Below are 21,388 nucleotides of genomic sequence, written 5' to 3' on the forward strand. Positions count from 1 at the left end.
CCAGGAGGGCACTGCAGGGTTTGTCCCCTCTGCAGAACACTCAGTGGCCCAGGCTGGCCTGTGCCAGCCCAGGCAAGGCCAGCAGAGGTGCAGGAGAGGCAGCCCAGCCTCAGCAGCTCAGCCCCATCCCCTGCCTGAACTTGTCGATGGGGCTGTTCAGAGCGATGACATAATTACAGTTTCAATCGCAGATTAATAAGAACTGGGTTTGTTGCTTTTTTTTTTTTTCTTTTCTTTTTTTTTTTAAAGCAAACTGTGAGGCATGCCTGAACTGGAAGGGCGTTTTTGCTCCTGGGAGCTGAAGGTGCCATGCCCTCTTTGATGTCTCCTGGCGTGGAGGAGCTGCAAACACCAGCACTCGTGTCCCAGCTGCAGCTCCCCTCCCTCTCTTCAGCTTTCCTCCCTGGCACTGGCTTGGGCAATGGATGTGTGAATGGAGAAGCCATCCCCAGCCTCTAAACTAAACCCTGCTGGTGGAGGGAAGTCACTCCAGGTGCCACCAAAGGCACCAGGGTTGGGAGCAAAACTGAGTGGAAAGGGAAACTGAAGCAGAAGCAGTTTGCCCAAGGTCATTCAGAGAGTTTCTGTGACGTGTCAAGCTCAGGTCAAAGCACAAGGAATTTACCTTAACTTCCAGGTAAAGCCCATTCAGGGGTGCAGCTGGAGCAGCTGGAAGAGGTGGCAGAGGGAGGCAGAGTGTGGATCTGTGAGATGGGAGAGAGCTGACACACATGGGCCACACACCAAAACCAAGCCTAAAGTCCAGCTTTTAGGGGTCTGGGTTGGACCCTGAGATGCTGCTTAAAACAAAGCAGGAGAGGGGCAGAAATCTGTTTCTTCAGGGAATGATGGACATTTGGGGAAATTTCTATCTATTTCCACCACAATTTGTGTGAGATCTCTGTGAGATCACCCTTTTTCCCTCCTCCCCGAACACTCAGCTCCTCATAGCTTGGACTAGCTGAATCTCTCACATTATTTGGGTTTGGATGTTTCAGTGCCTGATGGAGGAGCTTTTGCACACCCTTGAGCTTGTCAGACCTGTGGCTGTCCCTCAGCTACTCCCAGCAGGAGTCCCAGAGCCCAGCCAAGCCCTGCCAAACCAACCATTTAAAATATTTAAAAATTTAAAAATAAAGAAAAATCACCTACATCCTCAGCTGACTTAAAAATCATGATAGCCATGATAACTCCCAATAATCCCTTTTTCCCCCTCACCTATCCAAGCTTCAAGTCTTCTTACTGCACTTGTCAAAATTTTCCTGCCCTCAGAGGACCTGAGAGTTGTGCTTTCCACTTTCTTACACTTACACAACTCCTGGAACTCACAAGATGCTTGAGAGGCTCTGGCACCCAGTCAGGAGACACCAAAGCAGAGCCCACAAGTGAGAACCTTTCATGGAGCCTCAAAAAAACAGATGAGACTTTGGGATGTATAACCAAGACCTGCTGCTGTTCCTTGTGGTTTCCTGCTCTTCATGCTGACCACCTCCACTTTCAGGTCCCTTTTGAACATTCCTCAAATTCTGTTTTATCATTACCCAGTGTTCCTTATGGCCCAGCTGAGGAGGTTTTACTGGCCTGTTCATCTTCCCTGGAAGGGGATGGGTGTATTTGAAGCTGCTGAGCTCTGAACACCAGAATCACTCTGGCTCCATCTCCCTGGAGTTTCCCAAGCTATGAGCAGCTCTGTATCTGAGATCAGTTTCCTCTAACAAAGCCAGTCCCTATCTAGGGATCTGCTTTCCTGCAACAAAAATATGCCCCAGGTGAGAAATTTGCCTCCTGAACTCAGTGTGACCTCCAAGAGCTGAAAGACTTTGGATTAGGAGCATTGAGCTTGACTGTGCTGAAAATCAATCCAACCCTGGAGCCTTGCTGCTGCCAAGAGTGGTGATGCACCTCTGAAAAAAAAAAAAAAGTCCCAAGAAAAAGTTATTTTTACAGTATGCATACTAAGCCACCAGTGCTGTCCCAGTCCAGCAGTCTCTCTCAGGCCAGAGGACTCCAGGGAATTATCCCATTTGTGTTGAGGTCCCACTGTGCTTCTTAACATGGACAGCAGAGAGAGCAGGCAGCTCCTCCAGCTCAGGATGCTGCTCCATGACTTTTGTGATGCTTCAACTGCAGCCTTCTGTCCCCAGAAAACTCCCTAAAAGAAAAGAAAAGAAAGAAGAGCCCTGAAGGGTTAAAATAGCACTGAAAGTTTTACGAGTGCAGGCTGCAGATGGTGTAGGCAGGGAGATGAAAGCAAACCCTTCTGCCCGGCTCTGGAGGCTGGGAGCCCCGAGCAGCCCCTCTGGTGGAGGCAATTCCCTGCTCCAGCCCCACTCCACGCTGGCTGCTGGCTGGAAGTGGTTCTGCTGGTGAGCCCACAAGCAGCACGAGTCCTCTCCACCCCACTGCTCGCTCTTGATCAGTTATTAAAACCAGAGAATTCTCCAGCCGTGAAATTCGTCCCAGCTTCCTGGGCTGGAAGAACCAAACCGCAGGGCCTGAGATCCAGGGAAGGAGTGAATACCACTTCCAGCAGGGCATTTTTGGGGTGCTGGACCATCTCCAAGGGCTTGGTTTTGTTTGTGCCAGTGTTCCCCTGTGGCTCTTGCACTGCCCACCCACTGCTCTGCAGGACCCCACCGCACAGCTCCCAACAGGAGGTTGGTTTCCCTTCCTTCACCTTCATCAGGTTTGGTTTCCACTTTCTTTCACTGAACCCCTTTTCCACGATCTTCATTTTGTAGTTTCCCCCAGTCAGCCTTGGCTTACCTTGCAGATGAGAGGTTTTGGTTTTTTTGTTTTTTGTTTTCTGAACCATTTTCCACTGGAGATTGACTCTAAACTGAGATAACAAGCTTTGGTAGCCCCACTACTGGGGCCCGGTTATGTCCCTTCACTGGCTGAAGGTTGGAGCCAGAGCTGCCCTGCTCCTTTCTTTGCAGCATGCCTTGTGCAAAACAGATATCTTTGGGGTTAGAATGTGGGTTTTTCTCCTATTTTAAGAATATTCATGCTGACATTCTCATCTGGGCAGCTGCAGGGAACAACAAGAGACCCCCCTCAGCTCTCACACAGCTCCCTGGAGGTCTGGTGGTCCAGCTCCAAACCCAGAGTACGGATATGCCTCAGAATAACTTACATATTTGCTACAGGGCAGAGGATATAAATACATCCACGGTAATGCCAGTCCTATGTATCGCCTCGACAGCAAAATTAGTACTTAGTTCCTTGCAATATGTGGGATTTTTTTCCCTTTTTCCCATGCGTGTTGTAACCCTGGAAACCGCCAGCGCCCGCACCGACGGCGTCTGACTCGCGCTGCTTTGTTCCCGTCTGGTACAAAAAAAGGCTGCAAACACTTCACCACGCTGAAAGCTAATGAAACCACCCAGATCTGACTCTCAGAGCTGATCTAAAACCCTGTGGGCCTCAGTCTCCCCCCTCCTTCAGCTCTGACCCTGCTCCAGGGGATGGAGCCAAGAGCCTCGAGCAGCTGCCCAGGGCATCGGGCACAGCCTGAGCTCAAAGGGGCTCGACAGCTCTTGGCTGAAGGAGATCAGAGCTCCACAGCCTCCCCACAGTGCCTACAGACTGAGCAGTGTGTGGAGGTTGAAAGGAAACCCCCATCCTCCTCTTTCAGCCCAAATATAAATATGTCATATTGCAGATGGCATTGGGCACGCATGGGTGGGGACAGGAACACCAGAGTCCCTTTGCACAAGGTGTCCTCACCACTGAGGTGGGTCTGTGCTCCTGCTCAGCGCTGCTTTTCCTTGCTGAGTGAGCATCCCAAAAGCCCAGACACCAAAGAACCAAAGCCCAGACAAAGCTCACCCTTGCTCCCACCACAGGGTCCCTTGAGGAGGATGAGTCACAGCACAACTCGAGCTGCCTCTGCTGCAGGACAGATGCTCATTCAGGTCTCCTCCCTCCACCCAGCCTTTGCCATTTTTGGATGTGGGAACTGAATGCACTCTCAGATTTCCACCACATTTTCACACCTGAACCTTGTCACCATGTTCAGGAGACATCTAGAATCATAGAATTGTAGAATCCTCAAGGTTGGGAAAGACCTCCAGGGTCACCAAGTCCAGTCACGTGTGCAGCTGACAGCCAGATGAAGTGTGTGAGCACCAGAGCCTGTTGGTTTTCAGAAACCAATTTCTCTGAAAAATAACCCAAGAGGATGGTCAAATTCATCACCAGGAGCACTTTGGCAGTTTATGGTGGTGAATGCAGCATGACAAGAGGAAGCATCCTGGGCTTTTCCAGTGAAGCTGATGACAGGGACCTTGGCTGGTAAACATTGCACAGCAGCAACTTCCCTGCTAACCACAACAGCCACCAGAGCCTCACAAGCATTCTGGGGCTTTATTCATTTCATCTTCAAGCCACACAAAAATGTGTATGATGAGTTGCTGGGGAGGCTGGGGATGCTCCTCTGCCTCTGTGCAGGGCTGAGCAGGGCTCCTGTCAAAGTCTGGTGACACTGTGAGATCACAGGGGACAAACCTGCCCAACCACAGATGTTCAGAGCCAGTCCTGGCTTTGCTGTCCACCCCCCAGCACATCACCTCTCATTGCTCTTTGTTGCAAGGTCTACAAAAATGTCTGGTCTAAAAAACCCATGAGAGTCCGTGCTACTGTGAAGATAAATGGCACAGGAGTAGCTCCATCTTCACTTCTTGCTCTGAATATTTCTCACAATTGGCTCTCCCAGCCCATTTTAACCTCCTCCCTCAAACCACCAGAGGTGTGTCCCCACCCTGGCATCTTCTTTCCAACATGCACCCAATAAAGTAAGTTGAATTTTAAATGCATGCAGACAGCACAAAAAAAAAAAAAAAAAAAAAAAAAAAAAAAAAAAAAAAAAAGCTTGTGTGGATGTGTTTTTTTAATTTCCCTTAAGACAATTTTTCTCCAGTTTGCCTCCACAAGACCTTTCAGACCAGGGGATGGATGGATGGATAGATAGATAGATAGATAGATAGATAGATAGATAGATAGATAGATAGATAGATAGATAGATAGATAGATTGATAGATGATAGATAGATAGATGATAGATAGATAGATAGATAGATAGATAGATAGATAGATAGATAGATAGATAGATAGATATATAGATAGATAGATAGACCCAACTGAGCTACCATTTACAAGCTGAGGTAAAATCCACTGGGGCAACTTTACACCAGTGGAAGCACAACCAGCACAAAGATTCAGCTTTTCTAAGGATTCATGGTCTGAACTGTCTAGAGCAGCCAGCCCATAACCACCACACTGTCCTGAGGGCTGCATGGGCAGAAGAACCCATTCCCCTGTGGGCTTGCAGGTCCCTAAGGAGTGAGCCAGGTGTGAGCATCACCTGGCACTGGGATCATGGCTCTGCACCTGCAAATCCTGCCTGGAAAACCATGATCTGAAGAGGGTGGAATTTTACTACCTACCCTTGCAGTACTTCAGCAGCTGATGCTTTGACAATATTTTATGTGTGATTTAGGACAAAAATTGCATCCTTTGACTGTTCTTTATTGAACTCTTCAATTACTGCTCAGCAACACTGGGAAAATAAGACCACACTGTGCTGCAGTTTAACATGTTGTAGTGTATCATCAGAAGGTTGAGCACTTATGGTTCTGGAGTCATGGTCCAAAGCAAAAAAATACAATTAACAAGAACAGACTGGTTTCAGTCATCCCAAATTCCCAGAGAAACTATTTTCTAAGAAGGAGAGGAGGGAGACATGTCCCACCATCCACTGGGAAATCTGGACTTCAGACTGTCTCAACCACCTCATGTCTGAGCCTCTTAAGAAGATGAGATTTCTCTAAGATGATTTCCAGGGAGGGAAGAGTGGAATCCACAGATCAGCTGTGCAGAGCAGGATGGTAGTGGGGTCCCAGGGCCAACATTGCTTTGATGGAGGATGTCTGTGGAGCAGGAGACTGCCTCAATTTAGGTGCTGGAGCCTTGAAGCAAGAAAAATATCATGTTGCTGTTCCAGGAGTAACTTGCCAGCTGGACATCAGTGTTTTCATTTTGGAAGGAGCTGGCTTTGCCCTTGTCCACAGCTCCTTCTGCTTCTGCTCAGACCAGGTTTATACCAGATCAGCACTTTGCTTTGTGTGGCTGCAGCTTTTCTGAGCCCTACAGATGGAATTACAGCATTGGCAAACTCTTGACAAGGGGAAATTCTTCCCTGCTTAACCTCTAGTCTCTGTTTTAACCTCCCACTCACCCCACATCCACCAGCCCCAGAGCTGAACAAGTGAATGGGGACACACATGAACTAGTGCTCATCATCCTTCTGTCATAATCTTAATTTTTTTTTTTCTTGTTGAATGAGGGCTAAAATTAGCTCAGCAGAAGGTGAGGGCTGGAGCATTTCTGCTACACCTGTCATGGTATTGAAGAGCCATGGTTTTGCTGGTTGTTTCTCAGCTTTCTTACTTTGAACAGCATTGCCTGGCCTTTTATTTTGACAGATGAATGCAAACAAAGATCTCTTAGAATAAAGTGATCTGCCAGGCTTTTCAGGTCATTCTCCAGATTATTTAATATCTACCTGGAAGGGCATGTCCAGCTGAAGGTCCAACCAGCTCAGTGTGTCACAGCCATGGCCAGGGGGAGTCACAGAGGGCAGAGTCTAAAGTGAGGGGTGGGAGGATATTCCAGACCCTGACTGCACCCTGTAAATGACCCAAAAGACACCCAGCACTGCCCCCATGATGGGCACATCTCCACAAACAGACTCTGGCTTTGTTGGATCATTATTCTTCTTTGCATTTTCATAGAACAGAACAGTTTAAAGCTCATCTTGTTCCATCCCCTGCCAAGACCAGGGACACTTGGCTGCTCCAATTCCATCCAGCCTGGCCTTGGGCACTGCCAGGGATGCAGGGGCAGCCACAGCTGCTCTGGGCACCCTGTGCCAGCCCTGCCCACCCTCCCAGCCAGCAATTCCTCCCCAATATCCCAGCCAGCCCTGCCCTCTGGCACTGGGAGCCATTGCCTGTGTCCTGTCCCTGCCTTGTCCCCAGTCCCTGTGCAGCTCTCCTGGAGCCCCTTCAGGCCCTGCCAGGGGCTCTGAGCTCTCCCTGGAGCCTTCTCTGTGCAGCTGAGCACCCCCAGCTCTGCCAGCCTGGCTCCAGAGCAGAGGGGCTCCAGCCCTGGGAGTATTTTTGTAACCTGATGTATTTTGGAAATGTGCTGTCATGAGTTTGTTTAGGGGTACAGTACTTTCATCCTTTGCTTTCAGCTCTCAGGATGAGCAACTTTTTATAACCTCTGTACTCACAAGAGGAAGTCTTGGAAAACAGGAAAGTTAAATGATTTGGTCACATCACATGGACTAATGAGTGGGGACAAAAATCAGATTTTAATTCAAGGGACAAAGCAATCTATGCTACAATTTGTTTTCAGGGCCTGAACCACCAGGATACAGAATGTACCTCATGGAACGAGGTGAAACACATGGAAACACCTCTGCAATGCAGAGTTCTGTGGCTGTCCATGGGGCTCAGCTGGATCATACCTCAGATCCAAAGCTCTCATCTCTTCTCTTCTGGGTTAAGATTCAGCAGCTCAGCTTGGACTGGGGAGAAGAACAAGTGAACTAAATATTCCCTATATTGTGGTTAATCCAGGATAAAACATACCCAGCTGTGGCTGCCCCATCCCTGGAAGTGATCCAGGCTGGACAGGGCTTGGAGCACCCTGGGGTAATTGAAGGTGTCCTGCCCAGGGCAGGGGTTGGAACCAGTTTAAGGTCCCTCACAAACCAAATAATTCCATGCATTTTCTGATTTTTGTGATTCTTTGACAGCTGGCTGTAACCCCAGCATGGCCCTACACATGAACCTGCATTTGGAGTGATCTTTCTTCTCACACAAATCAGTGCTACAAAACTCAACAGGGAAACAGCAAAGGGGTTTTGTGAGGCACTTGTCTGCTTCATCCTTCACCTGCAGTGCCCTTGATGGTGATCCTGGAGCTTCTGTTGCATGTCATCACTGCTAGCTTGGCCTCTGCACCACCCAGGAATCCTGTCATTGGACAGCTCACATTTATTTGGGAGCTCAGAATGGAAATGAGCCAAATTGTGGCACAGATGAGATTGATTCAAGTCCTGTCCTCCCAGGTGTGTCTTAGTGCACATCAAGCCAGGCAGGATGGTGCATCCATCCTGCCCCAGCTTTCCATGACCATCCCCACCTGAAGGATGAGGACAGAACCTGGATATTGAAACTCACCCACGACCAAAAAACATTTTGGGGCTGGTTCATGTGATCAGCACCATGGTCCAGCTGAAGGAACAATCCATTTGGAGACAGCCAGATGCTGTGTGTCAGTAAATCCCTGTGCTGAACAGAAGGCACAGCAGTGAGCTGATGATGTGCCCACCCAGCCCCTGGAGCACAGCAGAGCCTGAAACCACATCCCTGGGGTAGGGTGGGAGCTCACAAACCCATCTGGATGTTCTTCTTGCCCACATTCTTCAGTCTCTGGTAATTTCCACTCAAGGTTCTGCTTCACAGAAGGCAGGAACAATTTACAGGGACTCTGCCCCTGGCAGAGCACAGTGCAAGGAGGATGAGGAGCAGGGAATGACTCAAAAGCAGGGTGAGTGGGGCAAAAGGAACAACCACCTTTATTTCCAGAGCCATGGGAGATGAAAAGGGTAGGAAATAGAGGAAAACCTGGCTTCCTTCTGATATTTTCTCCCTCACCTGCTGGCACAGGCCACCAGTGTCCCAGCAGAGAGCACAAGTGAGACAGGGCCAGGGCCAAAGGGAGCCGTGTCCCCAGCACTGGGCTCTTTCAGGCTGAAGTTAGGAGAAACAGGAACAAAAACAACCCAGTGGATTTAGGGCAGCAATTCCCTCCAACCTCAGGGTGCATCCAAATTGGGGAGAAAAAGCTGTGGGAGCCAAACCAGGCCAAGAGAGCCCAAGGCTCAGGATGATCCCACCCAGGTGCCCCCCACCCCAGAGAGGCCCCAGAGGGCTGGGGTGGCTGCTGCCACCACTGACCCCACACAGCACCCACTCAGACCAGCCTCTCTCCAGTCTGCCCCATCCACACCACAAAAAAAGCCACTTGGCACAGTTTGGGATCAAGTGTACATTTTTATTTTTTAATGGAACATAGACTCCTTTAGAAAAAGAAACATTCAACTGGATGATAACACCCATAGAAAAAACACCAATCTTGTGTTCTCTTTTTTTTTTTTTTTTTTTTTTTAATTTGGCATTTGTTATCTGCATTTATATTAAAGCAAAGTGCATCTTTCTTACTTTTTTCTCGTTTATACACATTGCACAATACATAAATAATGATGCTTATAAAACGTCTTTGTATTTACAAGTAATAATATATTTATATATAACATAAAATACATTTTTTTCTTTAATAAATCTCAGGGTTTTTTTAAGGAGTCCTTTCTTTTGTGTGGGTGTTTTTCCAAAGCACTACAATGCTAAAGTTCCAAGAAGAATGCTCTCTTGTTCAATTAAACCTTTATATTTAGAAAAATAGCTTATGTTAAGGTCTAAACATGCTCATTGAGCTAAGAACAGTGTAAAAGTATCATACTTGTGTATGAATTCAAGAAGAAATGAAAGCACAACTGCATTTCCAGATAAGATGGTACCTGGATAACCTGATCTAAGCAGGTTACGACACACCGACTGTTGTGAACAATTTTTCTCTTGTTTTCCCCATTTGTTTTTCTTTAGTTTTGTTTTAAATTTATTGTTTTTAAAATCTATTTTTTTTTTTTTAATTTTTTAAATTTTAGGTTTAAAATTCTGTCACTTGGCATTCTCAGCTCAAACCATCTCAAGCACGGGCCACGCGCCCGGAGTCCCTCCGCTGTTGTTTTTCTCCCCTCACACCAATCCACGGTCATAAAAAACATAGAAAAAGCAGTGGAACAATGAACACAGTGACAAGACATGAACCCAGCAACAAGAGAAACACGAGAGGTCGGTCAGAGACCTGTCTGGGAAGGTTCTGCACCATCCTCCGGCGGCGACGCGGGGTCAGCACTGCTGGGGAAGGGGTCTCGGTGTCGCCGTCACTGGGAAGGTGGTGCTACAAAAATACAGTCATCTCCTTGTGTTGTCCAAGAGAAGGAGCTGTAACATAGAGCTAGTGGCTTTCAAATCAGTCGATCCCCATTGGATAATCCTTTTCGAGAGGCGTGAAGTAATTATCTCGTGTGATCTATCCCCACTGCACCCTTCTCTCGCCCTTCTGAGAGTTATTGGTCATTCACACGTTTAAAAAATAGATATATATTTATCAAAATACCCCAAAGGCAAAAAAAAAAAAAAAAACAACAACAACAAAACAAACAAACGAACAAAAATCTTTCATAAGCTATTTCTCAAAAAAAAACGAAGAAGGGCGAACAAAACGAAACGAAACAAAAAAAACGAACAAACAAAAAACCCAAAAAAAAAAAGTCTGCATGAAAAGCAAGCACTCAGAAGGAAGTAATAGCAGCAAAGTAGTATAAGATGTCGTGAGCTCACTCTGTCTCGAGTCACCGGTTGTTGAAAATAACCTCCAGCCAGCAGGGGCAGCTGCTGATGAACTGTCTGGTGTAGCACTGGCCCCAGCCTTTCACAAAGCTGATCTGAACGGTGAACCCGGTCCACGGCTGCTGCGTGAACTCGTGGTCGTTGGGTCTCTGCAAGGTGTACGCCTTCTCGTAGTCAAAAGCCTTGATGGAAAACCCTGGGAACACTTTGTGGACCAGCAACGTCCTGGAGTCGGGGTTGTCCAGTGTGGCTGACTTGATGAAGATGGGGTAGCTGCTGCGGTTGTACACCCACACGCCGTCCACCTCCTTGGTGAGCTGGATGCCGTAGCCGATCTTGCTGCGCACCTTCTGCACCAGCTGGCTTTTGTTGTCTGAGTTGAGCTGTCCGAGGCAGAAACCATTCCCCTGAGGTAGATCATAGAAGATATCCAGGGAGGGCTCTTGGACAGAGTACAGCCGACCCACGCGTGTCTTCTCTTCCCAGTATGCCACCACACACCAGTGTGATCTATCCCCTGGCTCCTGAAGAACTTGAGAATCTGCACAATGGGAAAAACAAAAAAAAAAAAAGGAGATTGAGCAGGAGGGAATGAACACAAACCAGCAGCACCTTGCCTGCCCATGTGTTCTGTGTGTATTAATGTCCACAGTGCATCCATTATTTCCAAAGAAACAACTCCTGTGTAGTTTCAGTGCCTAGTTCTAGTTGGTTCCAGTTCTAGTTCTACAGAACTGAATGACAAAGTCAATGACAGTGACACACCCACACCAACACCAGGACCATCTCCAGTGCCAACACAAGAGGTGAGATGCTCCTGCAACCAAACACCTGAACCCCCTGATTTACACCTACTGAATGATGGATTTATTTCCATAAATGACAATCTACTGTGCACAGACACTGAAAAAAATGAGGTGCTGCTAAGAAAACCACATTGAAAGTCACCCCACAGGGGCACAGGGGATGAGAACTTCACTGCTCTGGGTCACAGGGCTTTTCCCTGCCCTCAGGGCCTGGGTGAGAGACAGCATGAGGACATGAGATGCCACCCCAACCTGTGGGAAGCACCAAAAGATAGAGAGAACCAAAAAACCTCACACAATTGTATTAAAAGAACAATTTTGTGTTAACAAAATTGGCCTGAAAACTTGCAAAAACACATAGAAATTCATGAGTGTAGCCCTTCTCTCAACTCCCTTTCCCACAGTTACCCCACACAGCACGGCAATGATGCAGGAGGGAAAAGCAAGGCAGGAGGAGGGAAAAAAATGTGAGAAAGCCCCTTTTCCTGATGGAGGATCCCAAGCAGCCTGGCACTGCTCCGTGGGTAATTCCTTCCAGCCTCAGTGGGCATGTTAAGACCTGGGAACTATTCATCTCTATAACAGTATTTAAAAAAAAAAAATCAAGCTGGGAGTGCAAGTTAGTGAGCACTACCAAAATAATCCCCTGAACTATGAGAGAAACTACTGGAGCTGGGATGGTGGGTGACCCAGCAACCAAAACTCTTCCTGCAGCCCCTCCCAAGGGCAACATGCTGGCTGCCTGCTCTATTTTTTGCTATTAATAAGCCCATTTTCCCAGTTTTCCTCCCAGCTTGTTCAAACCCTGTGCTGCGCTTTTAAGAGAGGAGAAGAGAAAGGAAAAAAAAAAAAAAAAAAAAACCAACCCAGCCACACACTTTTAATTTCCTCATTTCTATGCCAGCGAGGAAAATATTTCTCCAGTTGCTGGAGGCAGCTACTAAAAATGGGCCTGACTGTGTATGTCTCAAAATAGGGACCCTCATTCCTTAAAGCAGGGATGGGGGCTCTGGTCGTGCTGGGGTGGCTCCTGGGACAGCACCTGTGGAGGTGCACCCCAGTTTGTCCTTCCACTCCTTTTTCTGGGTGTGTCCCAAGCCTTTGCTGTGGGTAATTTCATGTCCTGCTGGGACCTGGGGCTGAGGAGGGGCAGGGAGGGCAGTCTGGGTTACTTCCTCCCTGAGTTACTGCCCTCCATCCAAAAGTGCATCCAGAAGGGCAAGAAACAACCCCAGGATGGAGTTTCCACCACCTGCCTGGGAGAGAGAAGAATCTGGGAGGGATGCTTCTGGATCCAGGGGAAGGATGCTCCCCAATCCAAAGGGGGTCTCTGTTGACCACCCACTACCTCTCTCCTCACTGTCAGTCTGCAGTGATGTGCAGAGGCTTTTGGGCTTTGTTTTACAGCAGTTGAGGGAATTTTGGATCCACTGGAGCCCTGATGGAATTTCTATAGTTTTTCATCGACTTGAACATAGTAGCATCCCTTTCAGGGAAAATAAAGGGGTTTTTCACCTGGTATTTGTGCTTGCACTAGTGAAGACCATGTAACAACTAGTTCACTGCTGCTTACAGAGGGCTATTTAATGACTAGAGCATTTAAGGAAAAGAAAAAAAAACAAAAAAACAAACCTACCAATAATTAAAAACAAATTTAAAAAAGAAAAAATATAATCTGCCTTGGCGATGAATGAACAGACCTTTATAGAGGGCTGGAAGTTCATGAATGAATCCCACTAGGTTTCTGAATGACATGGGGTGACCAGACCTCAAGGACGAATCTTAGGTAATCCGGGATGTTTGAGTTTTTTTTTTAAAGGAGCTGATGCCAGCACACAGAATAAACATGCCAGAGCCTCTTCCGTTTGTGGGCTCGGCTGTTGACTGCACGTCTAGTCAAAAATCCATGAGAATATCAGGGCTGGGCTGGGACAAACAGGCTCAGCCTCCCTGCCAGACACCACCAAAGCTGCTTTTTGCAGTTGTTGGGACCCCAGAGGAGCCCCCTTGCTCCCCACCCACCCCCCTGGTCCTGCCAGGAAAAGGGGTGGGAAAAGCCAGTGGCATCACTCTGACAGGAGGAGGTGGCAGGAGAGAAGGAAAAAGTGACTCAAGAGACGCTTCCTACAGTGACAGACTTTCTTTTTTTTTTTGTCTTTTTTTCTGCCAAGTCTTTTTTTGGTGGCAATAATCACGGATCTGTGCGAGCGAAGCAAACAGAAGTATTATGCCCAAAAAAAAAAAAAAAAAAAACACCCTGCTGGCTTCACCCTGTGCAACCTGGGGTCATGGCAGGCACCTACCCTCCAACTCCCTGCTGCAAACACACAAAAAACCCAGGAAAACCCACAGCCACATCCTCCTCAACACATCCTCATGTGCGACAGCCCAGAGACGGCTGCAAACCCCTTGGGATCCCTGTTTTGAGTTAAAAGCATCATTTTTACGAGCTCCTTGGTGCAAACAGATCCCTTTCTAAATGCCTGGAAAACTCCCAGCAAACTGGGAGCGTTCCCACATCCCAGCAAACAATGATAATGTTTAATGCTACAAACATCTGCGCTATTATTTTGTTATTAAGGGTCCCTCCATTCGCTGCTATCACTGGGGTTTTTTTAGGATTTTCCATGGTTTCCATTGCAGCCCCCCCCCCCCCCCCCCCGGAGTGTTGTGCAAGCTCATTGTGAAAAAATAATAGTATAGAAATAACTGAAAATAAAGTGAGTTTGGCCTCAGGAATTTAGGGAATTAGTTGTATTGATCACTCACAGTCAGGTCTACAGAGAACATCCATTCACATCAGAGGGGAGAAACCAGCCAATACCCCAGAGCCCCCTGGGGTAATATTTTTGTAATTTTGGTGCAGGTGGTTCATCACTAGTGATGCCCCACACCATATCCCATTCCAAATGGAAAACTCTTATTTTTCCATATTTTTCACTCCTTCCTGGATTCTCCTGAGGGGCTGCCCAGTTTTGGCAATGTCCTCCATAAATGCACCATCCCATCCAAATCTCAACATGCCAATCAGCACAAGAGGCTCTGAGGCTCCCCACCACTTGCCTTGACTCCCAAAATCATCAAATCCTGCCTGAACTTTCTCAATAAAAGACCACAATCAGGATTTCTCCACACTGGGGGTGCCCATCTGTTTGTGGGCTCAGGGCATGATCCTGCTCCTGCTGATCCTCCATCCATACAGTGGGATACCAAAGCAATATCCCCCAAAAACCTGACAGCTGCATAAACAGCACTGGGTATGGGACATTCACACCACAGAAACAACCAAATTTATCAAGTCCCACACTTGGTTCTTCCAGTCTATGGCAGGAGTGGCAGGAAATTTCTGGTGTGGCTTTTCTCTCCATCACATGGTGAGTTTTAATATGATGAAAGCATGTCATCCATACTTTTTCTTTCCAAGCTCCAGCAGTTTTATTAGGAGTTTGGGAAGAAAAAGTTCTCTTTTTTTTTTTTTTTTTTTTTTTTTTTTTTTTTTTTTTTTTTTTTTTTTTTTTTTTTTTTTTTAATTCACAGAGAACCAAAGCATTTTAGCAAAATTGAATTTAAAAAATAATAATCATAAACCAAAACAACACAGCTCCTGTCCTGGGGTTGTTTCAGATCTCTGTTGTCCTTCAGATCTCAGCCTTGTCCCTGTGCCAGTTTCATGAATGTAAAGGGGAGTTAGGCTGGGGATCTTTTGGTTTTGTTCTGGGTTTTTTTTTAGCTAAAGGTTTTCCTGTAGTCAACCAACCTTGAAAGAAAAGAGCAAGTTTAGCACACACTGAGCTATCTGACCCACCAGGACTGCCCCCAGCTGAACACATCAAGGGCTGTCAAAATTATTATTACCAGTGTCTATGACAAAAGTTCAGTGCTGAAAATGGGAATAAAATGGCCTTATTGATAATGATTTTAAATGCCTGTAACTGGATCTTCCATCGATGACATCAGGTTTAGAGGCAAACTAAACTACCCAAATGTGGAATTGTGCAGAACTATGGAAGTACACTTTCTGTAAAACATGCACATATACACTCATTTTTCCAAAAAGCAGTTTGGATCCTGAGCATCTTCTCACGCTCTTCCTAAAGTTCTCACCATCCCACCCTCTCCTCTCCCTCATTCCAGGGTCTGGACTCACCACGGAAGCATTTACCCTGAACTGCTAACAAAAGTCTCCTAATTTTAAAAATTGTTTGGGTTGAAAGGGACCTTAAAGACCCTCTTGTTCCACCCCCTGCCATGGGCAGGGACACCTTCCACTATCCCAAATTGCTCCAATTCCCATCCAGCCTGGCCTTGGGCACTGCCAGGGATGCAGGGGCAGCCACAGCTGCTCTGGGCACCCTGTGCCAGCCCTGCCCACCCTCCCAGCCAGCAATTCCTCCCCAATATCCCAGCCAGCCCTGCCCTCTGGCACTGGGAGCCATTGCCTGTGTCCTGTCCCTGCCTTGTCCCCAGTCCCTGTGCAGCTCTCCTGGAGCCCCTTCAGGCCCTGCCAGGGGCTCTGAGCTCTCCCTGGAGCCTTCTCTGTGCAGCTGAGCACCCCCAGCTCTGCCAGCCTGGCTCCAGAGCAGAGGGGCTCCAGCCCTGCAGCATCTCCTGCCTCCTCTGCACTGACTGCAGCAGCTCCACCTCCTTGTGCTGCTGGGAGACTCCAATACCTGGACAGAACCCTGCCTGGCTTTCCAGCAAAGAGCTTTCTGCTGGAAAATGAGTGCCATGGGCACTGCCAAGGAGCAGGTGAACACATTGCAGTTCTTCCTCCTTTATCCACCAGCACACATGGAGGGCATTTGTGCTTTAAAAAAAAAAATTGTCTGGACTGGTGTCAGCACAACATGTCTGGCTGGGGCCAGGGCTGAGACCAAGCTCAGCATGTCTAGCACCTGATAATCTCTCTTGGCTGACCTTAAGTGGCATTTGTGTGTCCAGGACAGTTCCATGACCCTCATCTTCTCCTACTCTTAGAGATGCAAGAGATGGAGACACAAACCCCAGAGGTTTTAATGAGTTTTATATGCTCTTCTGGAGGGTCCTCAGGACTTCTCCAGTTGCAGTTTTGCCCCTCCTGGCAAGTGTTGATTTTGGAGGGTCTCAGGAATAACATCCCCCTGACCCCCTAGCTGAGAAGTCAAAGGCATTATACCAAGAACACAGAGCAGTGGGCTCATCAAAACAAAGAAAAATAGGCACCCAAAAGGGAAATCCCACCTTCCTTTCTAGTCTCTCAGGTGACTTACAGAGTGGAAGAACAGAAAAAAACAAAACAAAACAAAAAAACCCAAAACCAACCAAAAAGATAAACAAACAAGCAAAACAGAGAAAAATTCCTAAAAGCTAGATTTCCAGGTACACTCAGCAAAAGCAAAAGAAAAAAAACCAAGTCCCAATTAAAGGAAAAATCCACATTAAAGGACATATACTGCTGCAGAAAAGGGGCTCTGTGCCTTTAGCAAAGTTTGTGGGCAGCATGGAGACTCCACCCATAGGATTTGCCCCAAATCTTTTGTATCTCCCAGCACACAAGAGCTTCACCTCTGCCAGGAGCCCCTGCTTCTGGTGGCTGGGATGGTTTCTGAAAGCCCAGTTTCAGGCACAGTCCTGTGTTAAGCTCCTGCTGTTAACAGAAGAAATAAACTCCCACCTTCTGCAGGGATGGCACTGCCCTGGGGGCTGTGGGGTCCCTCCAGCTCCCACCACAAGAGCCCCCAAGAGCTGAGACAGCCTGCCACGTCAACACCTGCTTAGGGAGCCTTTAATCTGTGGATTATTGACATGATAGACCATAACATCTCTTTAGGAGCCATTACAGCCCATCGTGTCAGTAGGTACTTATGCAGCCCTTAATCCGTGGATTGACAGGCTAGACCATAAATTTGTGTCTATGTCTAATTAGACAGCTCCTATTACTCAGCATATATGGTAGTCATGCAGGCTAGAGAGCCCTAAGATTACTTTTTTAATTTATTAGTGAGTTGTCCAATCAATCACTCAAATGGCTCCTTGTTCCTTGCAAAATCAGTCAACCTTGCATGGAAATAAATGTTAAAGTTTCACCACAAGATTTCAATTTGCTGATGTTTACTAAGATTGAGCCTGATGAGGTCAAGCAGGATAAAATATGGCAGAAGCCATCAGGGGAAGGAGTCTCATATTTCCCCATTTTTCTTGAGCTTTGGTTCAGGTTTGTATTAACAGTGACCTGAAAATTTGGGAGGGCTTTGCTCAGTCCCCAGGTGACCCAACCAAAAACTGCCATCACCTTCCCCACAGCTGGGAATCCCCCTTGTGAAATCAGGACAAAAATGAGGTCAGGTGAGATGGTGGGTAGAGATGATTCACCCCTGAGGACATCCCCTCAGGTTCCCACCCCAGCCTGGAACCCTGCCCTGACCTTTTAGAGGGTTAATTCAGCAAGAACATGAAAGAGAGAAAAGGAGAAAGAGAGAGAGAGAGAGAGAGAGAGAGAGAGATAGAAAGAGAGAGAGAAAGAGAGAAAGAGAGAAAGAGAGAAAGAGAGAAAGAGAGAAAGAGAGAAAGAGAGAAAGAGAGAAAGAGAGAAAGAGAGAGAGAGAGAGAGAGAGAGAGAGAGAGAGAGAGAGAGAGAGAGAGAGAGAGAGAGAGAGAGAGAGAGAGAGAGAGAGAGAGAGAAAGAGAGAAAGAGAGAAAGAGAGAAAGAGAGAAAGAGAGAAAGAGAGAAAGAGAGAAAGAGAGAAAGAGAGAAAGAGAGAAAGAAAGAAAGAAAGAAAGAAAGAAAGAAAGAAAGAAAGAAAGAAAGAAAGAAAGAAAGAAAGAAAGAAAGAAAGAAAGAAAGAAAGAAAGAAAGAAAGAAAGAAAGAAAGAAAAAGAAAGAAGTCCTGCAAGCATGTTGTTGCAGACCTACAGAGATTCAAGAGCAAACACCACTTATGGCAGATGCCAAGGCTAGATGGACCAGGAGTAATTTCCAAAAATATTAAAAAACATATTAAAAAATATAGGGTGATCCATGTCCCCTGCATTTACAGGGCAGCAGAGAAAGAACCCAAGTGAAACTGTCGAGTTCACCAAGTCCACCAAACCAGAAATTTGATTCATAAACATCCTATTAGTCACTGCTACTGTCTAATTACGGTGATTAATCAATTACCCTGGCTAAAAAAGACTCTAGAAGAGAAGAACCCTTTTCTTGTGACCATTCTCTTTAAAAGCCAAGCAAGGCTGGAGCTACAAGGTGGTGGGGTGTGGGGGGGAAAAATATGCAGGCACACACCAAAAATGCCTGTCTGCCTGTCTCCAGTGGTTAGAGGAGCCAGCTGACTCCAGTTTCCTCCATACCAGGCTTCAGGCCTCATCAGCCATGCAAATTATAGAGTACTGTGCTGTCTGAAGGCCGAATTTCGACTCAGCTCAGAGAAAAGCCTTAGAGGAAGGGTGGGGATGAAGAAGCCAGCCAAATCCATTCATAATATTTACAGTAAATGGGCCTCTTTGCTGTTGTTTAGTATACAGTCAGCCTAATTATTTTTGAAGTTTTAATTTAAAGAACCTTCTTTATCTGCCTCTCCTTCTGCACCCCTCAAAGGTGTGGGAAAACTTTTCCCTTGTTTCAAAAAAGCAGTAGGACGGGAATCCCTTCCCCAAGCTCCAACTCGACAGCTGGGTGGGACAAAGGGATGCTGCAAGAGGTGAGACCCTTCCAGAACAGCCCTACCAAAATCCATGGGGTTTTTAAGACTCCCAGGCCAACCAAAGAGTCACAAGGGTGTGGAAACCCCCCAGAAAATCCCATTTTTGTTGCTTTGTCCCCACTGCTGCTCTGTGCTGGTGGGGACTCGCTGGCTCAGGAGGTGGTGCAGGTGCTCCACTGCCCTGTACATTCTCCAGCCTTCTCCCCTTCCTTGAGGCAACCCACAACAATCTCACTTTTGTGACAAATCAGCCAAGAGACTTGTCTGGAAAACTCAGGCTGAGATGCTGCCCTGGGAGCTCGGAGTGACTCAGGGCTGGTACCAGCCCAGCTGAGAGAGGAGCAGCCACCTCCATGCTCCAGCCTCAGCAGCTACCAGGACACACCTCTTCCCCACCCATACCCAACCCAGATCCCAACCAGAAACCTTCTGAGAAAGAGAAACCAGTGCACAAAGGGCTCCTGACTTGCTGCAATGCAAATCAGATGTGAGCATGAGCTTGCCAAAAATCTCTCTCCCGGCTCGGGCTGTGCTGGAGGCTCCAGTGGCAGCATCCTGCCCATCACCTTTCTGGGATAAATCATGCTGAAGCCACCAGAGGCCACTGGGCCGTGCCAGCCGTGGGGTCACAGCAATCCCCAATGCAGTCACCCAGCAGCGGGTTAGAGAATGACCTTATTAAGGTTTTTTTCAATGAAAAATAAAGTTTCAGTGTTGCCAGGCAGGGATACAGCCACCAGCGCCCAGGGATGCCCTGGGGAGGGGTACAGTTCCTCGGACAGACACAGCCCTCCACTGACAACATGTAGCCATGTGATTTACACATTTAAACCTTGTTAAAACCTTAATAAAAGCCGAAGTAGAGCAGTCTACAATTTCCAAATGGATACCTGATACACAGATGCCTGTTAGGATTTTTTACCCCCCTCTAACTTCATTATACACACACACACACAAACACAACATCACTGCTGTTCTTATTTCCAATACTGGAAAAAAAACCAAAAAAACAACCCTCTTCCTGCAGCACACTGACCCAGAATTCTCCCCTAAAAACTGAAAACAGGCTTAAATACATGTGTACATGTTTCTCCCCACACCAAAAAAATTTAAAAACCCACTTCCCCCAGCAACTTTTCCCAGAGCAGCATCTCCCTCACAGGGATGTAAATCCATGGAAAAAGCAGAGTAGGAACAAAAGTCCTTTTCACGTTTGGCGTGCCCCGCTCCGTAACAATTATGAAAACTGTTTAGCTGGGCTGGCATTTGGAGCATTTACTGCATTCCTGCCAATAAATTCCAGTCCCGGATCCGATGGAAAAGGCTCCCTCCCTCCCCTTTCCCCTCCCTCCCTTGCCTTCATTCCTCCTGGCTTTCTTTACAACCTAATACCCTGTCGACGCGGGGCCAGGGCCTACTTAGGGGGAAAAAAAAACACCCAGCGCCAGACTGGAGACAGCAGGCAGACTGAAAAAGTTAATCATTACTTCTGTCTGCCTTCATAATCTAATCACGCCTGTTCCTGAGAGCGGGCGGCGGAGCACGCCGTACACGGGACACGCACATGTGTGCGTGTGTCCATCCCAGGACAGACGGACAGACGGACACACAGACAGCACCAGCCCGGGCAGGGGGCAACCACGGGAGAGACAGACAGGGTGGATGGCACTGGGAATGAGTTCACAAGCCTGGCCATGCACACACACACACACACACCCCTCCCCTCGCCTCTCACTTTGCTCTGGATTAATAACGCGTAGCAATTATAGAGAATATTATATTCATTAAGTAATTAACCCTCCCGGCGCTCCGGCGGAGCTGGCACCCCCTTTTCACAGACAGAGGCCAGCAGAGGTTTGCCCTAGGCTATAAAACAGGGCAGGTTGGCAGCACACAGGTTAAAAAAAAAAGCACCAGAACTCCTTGTGGCAACAGCAGAGCCATGTCCAGAGCAGGGACCTGCTATGACAAGGGTGGCAGCAGCAACAGCCACCAACAGCCAGCAGCATCCTCACATGGGGACAAAACTCAGGGGATTTGGGGTGACATCAACAGCCAGCAGCATCCTCACATGGGGACAAAACTCAGGGGATTTGGGGTGACATCAACAGCCAGCAGCATCCTCACATGGGGACAAAACTCAGGGGATTTGGGGTGCCACCACAGCCAGCAGCATCCTCACATGGGGACAAAACTCAGGGAATTTGGGGGTGTCACAAAAAGACAGCAGCACCTTCACACAGGGACAAAACTCAGGATTTGGGGTGACATCAACAGCCAGCAGCATCCTCTCAAGGGACAAAACTCAGGGGATTTGGGGTGACATCAACAGCCAGCAGCATCCTCACATGGGGACA

General features: G+C 47.5%; 1 protein-coding gene across 3 annotated transcripts in view; it reads right to left on the minus strand.

Annotated features, from left to right (window-relative positions):
* Positions 1-9,107: 9,107 nt before the first annotated feature.
* SMAD7 (SMAD family member 7) overlaps positions 9,108-21,388 on the minus strand; it is a 28,599-nt gene continuing 16,318 nt past the window's right edge. For all 3 annotated transcript variants that reach the window (XM_079330366.1, XM_079330367.1, XM_079330368.1), the window contains one exon: positions 9,108-11,087. In XM_079330366.1, the coding sequence (XP_079186492.1) occupies positions 10,549-11,087 (539 nt within the window). In that variant the 3' untranslated portion in view covers positions 9,108-10,548. The remainder of the gene's footprint in view (positions 11,088-21,388) is intronic.

The sequence above is a fragment of the Erithacus rubecula genome (assembly GCF_903797595.1).
Source record: "Erithacus rubecula genome assembly, chromosome: Z".
NCBI classification, from domain to species: Eukaryota; Metazoa; Chordata; class Aves; order Passeriformes; family Muscicapidae; genus Erithacus; species Erithacus rubecula.